The 6,000-nt window shown below is 36.0% G+C and overlaps 1 protein-coding gene across 1 annotated transcript; it reads right to left on the minus strand.

Moving 5' to 3' along the window:
• Positions 1 to 2,501: 2,501 nt before the first annotated feature.
• LOC102602862 (scarecrow-like protein 22) lies at positions 2,502 to 5,479 on the minus strand. Its single transcript, XM_006355409.2, has 2 exons — positions 5,046 to 5,479; positions 2,502 to 4,840 (listed from the first exon to the last, which is right to left on the minus strand). The coding sequence occupies exon 2, from the start codon at positions 4,838 to 4,840 to the stop codon at positions 2,738 to 2,740; it is 2,103 nt and encodes a 700-aa protein (XP_006355471.1). The 5' UTR covers positions 5,046 to 5,479; the 3' UTR covers positions 2,502 to 2,737.
• Between the last annotated feature and the right edge of the window lie 521 nt (positions 5,480 to 6,000).

Consider the following 6,000-nt stretch of genomic DNA (forward strand, 5'->3'; position numbering starts at 1 on the left):
AATTGCTAGCCAATGTTGAACTAGTCAATTTCGTGATGAATTCTTATAGTACCATTCATAAAAATTCATATAAATGATCCCAACTTTATTGAAATTAAGCTTTGTTACCATAGAAATCTCATGGAATATTTGGTTCCTAACCGGTGATTGTAAATATTTTTCTTTTTGTTTTTTTACTTATAAGTTTTTATTTGGGGGTGGGGTGAGGGTGAATTCACAAGCTTATTTTTTTATATGCTTTTTGGCATAAATTAAAGGTATCTATCAAGTTTAATATTGAAGTCTTTCAAAAATGAAAACGACATATTGTTTGTATTAGCTTCTTTGAGGTAGATTGTATATAATTAAATGATTAATGTTTGTCATGTTCAACATTATATTATATCTATTTCCTAAAGATAAAATATTATCCAAAAATAGTGGTCCTACTAATTAATTTCATGTCCACTTGCCTGGTGGTCTACGTTGGATTTGAGATAAAGTTTTACTTTGAAAAAATCACAAATATTTTTAGATTATATTATTGAGTTCAATCAAACATGACCCATGTGGTCTGGTTAAGTGGATGGACTAAATTATTCAAGTTGATGATAACAAATTCAATGAATGAAATGTATAATAATAACTTAGCATGTATTATGTAATCCTAATTACCTACCACCATTCTAAAATAATGATTAGAATTTTGTATTTTCAAAAGAATGATGGAACTAATGACGTACGACACTCATTAAATATAATATGACAATGATATAATATATAGTTGTTATAATAATGTCTCTTTTAACTTTTTTTTAACCACTCCAAATTCAGGGCCATTGTTTAATGGGAATGCTCCAACTACATGGCTTTAGAAAATATTCATTTGTTTATTTAATAACGATGGTGTTTGAATCAATTTGTGTGCATCTCAATTATTCCATTGACAAATACTCGATAACTCAAGGTATCAAAGTTATAAGCAAATAGAAGAAATCATTTGTCTTGTATTTTATCCATTTTCATTAACCACCGGTCCACACTCTTAGTCGTAGAAAATTCTTTTGTTTGAAATTTTAAAAACACCGGCATTTTTGTTGTTATAAGACTTTTGAAACTTGTTAACTTAAGCATATATCATAACGTTTGCGTCGCTCTAGGACTTTCTTGGTAAAAAAACATAGAAATGTGTTCTTTTTTAAACGGAACTAAAAAGAAAATAGTATCATATAAACTGAAACGAATAACAATAGGCCAAAAAAATGAATATTGTGCAACATGTACTTGAGAGTTTTATCAGATCAGATGAGCAAAACAAAAGAGTAAAAGAAGTACAAACCTTTAGAAAACAATATGCATGTCAAGAAAGAACAGACAAACAAAAAGTAAGGACCATTTTGTTCCTCTTTATTTCCTTTTAAGCAAAAACTACAATTGTGTACACAATGGAAGTGACTAATCAAATATCAGCTCAACAATATACCGGTGTAATCCGACTAGTGGGGTCAGGGGAGGGTGGTGTATACACAGCCTTACCCCTACCTTGTAAAGATAGAGAGGATATTTTCGATAAACTCTGGGCTTACGAGCAAAGCATAAAATGATTGATTACAGAAGAATGAATTGCACAAAAAAGAACAGAAGCAACACTAATGACAATTTTCATTAGGACTAGAGATATATTTTTTTTGAGAAGGTAGGACTAGAGATATTTGTGGCTACTTTGAGGAGTATATGCTTGCAACGGGTAAACAAGCATAATTTTAACTAAATGCAGACTGAGAAGAGCCACATATCAATCAATTCATCAACTACGCTTCAGAGCAGAAACTGAATTGACTACAGCCTTTATACGTATGCTGATAAAATCATTCTTCGTATCATAAGATCATGTTACTAAGTTTCAAATATCGTGGCGGTTATACAGTCGAACTATATTCCTTCATTCTCCTTGGAAACTACATAAGAGAGACCACCTTTGGTTAGACATCTTAGTCTACCCGACTTTGACTTCAACTTGAAGGAGCAAGTTTTCGCATCTGTTGTTGAGTTGCAAAGTCAGGATCCACTAGGAATCTATTCTAGACCGACCTATTGGCCATAAATCTATCTTACTCTTCCCTGGTGATCACTTTTTTGCACTCTTAACTGAGGTTTAGAATACTGTTTCTTGATTAATACAACAAGAGTGTAGACATGTCATAAAGTGCTGTCTAGGATATGCCTCTAACCTGGTTCTATAATCTAACCTACCAATACACAACCACATCATTTTAGGGAAAAAAACTATTCAATTTGGAGCGAACTTGCGTTTGAATAAGAAACTAAGCACAACCAGCCAGAGAAACAGGTCATTACTATAAAACTACATACAATTTTCACCAAGCAAACAACCGAATGATGACATCAGCATTCATCAATCAAGGATCAGACAATACTTATCCAGAAATCATTTTAATATTTGTTAGAATTTAGCGATTGTATCAAAACATGGAAAAGATAGCAATAGATACACAGGAAAATGTAGGAAGATACAGCAAAGTGATTATAAAACAGCAACGATAGTTAGGATTTGTTTAATGCGGAACACATGCCTACACAGTCAAAGACTACATAAGGAAAATGAGACATAAACGTAAAATTGTACAGGGACACAGATAGCAATGTAATTCTGATTTTTTAACAGACATCAAATTGAAGAGTCAAAACCTCTAGTAGTAGTTGCTTAAATCTCTTCTGACTTCAGAAGAAAAGTTCCTCAGCACCTCCAAGTCACAGCTGACAAGAGCTCCTGCTGCTTCCAGCATAGCACGAGTGACGTCTGTCGCTTCTGGACGTGAAACCCTCCTACCTGAGTTCTCTTAACAACACATTCAGCCTGGATTTCAGTCATATTACTAAATGCAACAGGAGAAAATCCTGCAGAAGCAAAAAGATTTCTCCATGGGGGCATCCGATCAGGGGATCGGAGGCGCCCCAAGATCATGTTCTCAATGCTAGGCTGGAAGAGAGACCTCTCTATCTTTTTCCCAATGTCTGGAGTTAAATTAGCAGCATCAATACTAGCTAAGAGTGTCTCATAATACTGGAGAGCATGGATGAGGTGATGCTTTAAGGGGAGTTCAGTACGTTCACATCCACGTTCCAGTGATACAACAACTTTAGGAGATAGTTGCTTCATGCAGTGAAGAAGTGAAGGAAATGCAAACAGACAGCTTGAAATAGACCAGATAGGGAAATTTATAGCAATTGCCTCACACTCAGATGACCTCAAGGTGGATAAGGGATAAGACTTAGGGTCAAAGGAATCCAAGTTAATAACTTCAAGCTCAAATCGTATTCCCGCATCATTAGCAAACTGTGTCAAACTTTCATGCATGATGCCAATTTCGACAGAGTGGTGGGTTGATGGGGAGGCAAAGGCTGTAATCTTTAGAGAAGTTGCCTTTCTATTGCTACTTGGAAGCTCTTGCATAAACGAGGACCATTGAGCACCAAAACCAATGTCAAAATCTATTATGTGAATTTGCTCAGCATCCCCAAGAGCTTCAAGAATAGCCTGATTGGAAGTGAAATTCATGAACTGGATAAGTGGAGATATTTCGGAAAAGGCCTTGTAAGCATCCATTTTAAGCACACAATCAAATGGGGTGGGACTTCTTGGAAGCAAAAATGTGGATGTGCAAGGCAAAAGGAAAGGCAACTGCAGAGCCTCCTTGATATAAAAAGCAGCCCTCCTTGAGGGTTTCCCAATGGGAGAAAGCTGTTGATTGAGCCGCGCCAATATCATTTGCGCGTTTGAGAATTGTCCAGCCAGCAATAGTTCAGAGGCCTGAAAAATCTGGTCATAAATAAACTGTTGTTCCTGCAATTGATGACGAGGCACCATCAAATTACCATTACCACCACCACCAGCTGCCTCAAGCTTAGGTACAATCAATGGCTTTGGCTGAAACTGGTGAGGAGGCAGCAAATTGACCTGTGGTTGCATTTGTCCCAGTGGCTGTTTCCTCAACATGAAGTCACAATTGGCATCAAAAAATGGAACTTTGGGCAATAGAGAACCTCCGAGGGTACCCGAATTGTGGCGTTTGGGCGGAGGCTGTTCTTGATTGATGTCATAAGACGACCCTAAAATGTTAACACAAGCAACATTCTGGAATTGAGTTTGGTTTGCCATTACTTGTGGACCAAAAGGTTGAGGCTTCTGTTCTAGAGAAGGATTGACATTCAGGTTTTCGAAGTTATTGTTTCGACTATTTATTGAATCTATGACAGAACTAAGTTTTTCAATGTTGGCATTCAGACAGATATTTGAACCAGAAATAGAGACATTATCTGAATGAGCTAAAGAACCTGTAGCTGAAACCTCAAATCCAGAGCTTTGAAGAGAGACTCCACAACCCAAATCCCCATTGAGTAATTGCTTCAAGCTGACTGACGGGTCCTCCACATCGCCGGAAATCCACCGGAGAAAGCTTTGGTCGGAGCCGGCAAATTCAGGCAACAAATTATCCAAATCTCCAAATCCAAGACCAGATTTTTCAGGCTCCAACCCTACCGTGAATGGCTGCAGCTCCGTCACAAACTCCTCCTTCCGGCCATCAGTTTTCCCACTTCCGACACCGGGAACTGCAGTATTTCCACCATGTTGAGCACCATAAGAGCACGAGGAAGATGAAGCTGAAGGACTTGGACTTCTTGTATCCAACACAGAAACAGGTTCATTTCTTGTAAAGTTTGCATCTTTCTTGCAAATTGCTGCTTCTGGTGAAGAAGATGAAGAAATTGAAGGCACAAAACCAGAAACACCAAGAACCCCTTTTGCTGGTAGGCTGCTACTTTGAGGTATTACAATCATCTGAACAGAAAAACAAAAAAAAAAATCAGCAAACCCCACCACAAAAACAGCAACAAAAGAGGGAAAAATGGTTTTCTTGCCTTTTTCTACCTGGTGGATCTTATATTTTACCAAGATTTTACCAAAAATATGAACTTGGTCTCCATTTCATCTGACAAACATTGAAAAAAATCAACAAAAATCAAGAAGATATTTCATTTCTTACCTTCAAGATCTTATTTTTCTACCAAGATTTCTTCAAGAACAGCTTCTTTTCCACAGAAAAACAAATCCCACAAACAGAAAACAGAGTCATTTGCTGTAAAAATATAAACTTGGTCCCCATTTGAGCTCCATTAAAGCAAATAACCCTATAATCCTCTGGTTCTTCTTGCTCTTCACTATTCTTGTCTATGGGTTGCCTCTTTTCTTTGTATAGACTATAGAAGCTAGGGCCAGTAGCTAAGCTTTCTTGATTTTCTTCTGCTTTAATTTTTTTTTTTTCTTTGTTTTGTTCTGACCTCTTTTATGTCGCAGTCTGTAGAGTCACCCTCTGTTCTGCCACGGATGTCTGCATCAGAAAAAAAGTAAAACAAGGTGACCCTCTTTCCTCTATCTTCCTCTGTTTTCTCTCTACTCTACTCTACGGTACTTCTTCACCCCCATTCTTTGTTTTCATCTTTACCCTTCTCTCCTCCCCATCCCCTTCCTTCTTCGTATTTATATTGAAATTTGATTAAATTTAGATTAAAATTTCATTAATTTAAATTTGTGATATAAGTATTACAATGTATACAATAAATGAAGGAAAATTATTTTGGCCAAAAAATTTGATCAGAATGATATTTTACCATTTTAACTTTAATATATTTTAATTAAAAAATTTAAAAAAATCAGTTTATTTTAAAATAAAAAAGATATCATACATTTTTAAAAAATTTAACCAAATTTTCTAGCCATTTAGCATTATCCTAAATGAAATATTGGTTTAGAGTATTTGAAAGAATCTACAAAACCAATAACGAGCATAGTTGATTGTAGAATCTGTACCCTCACGCAATCTTATCTATCGCTCAAGCTAACTTTCGATCGAAGACTATTGTTGAAAAATATTTTTTCTTTCCGTAACATGAACAAGAGAAGAAATACCTTAGAGTGAGATCTGAATATAAGAAATAAGA

Source organism: Solanum tuberosum, unplaced genomic scaffold, assembly GCF_000226075.1.
Source record: "Solanum tuberosum cultivar DM 1-3 516 R44 unplaced genomic scaffold, SolTub_3.0 scf00201, whole genome shotgun sequence".
NCBI lineage: Eukaryota > Viridiplantae > Streptophyta > Magnoliopsida > Solanales > Solanaceae > Solanum > Solanum tuberosum.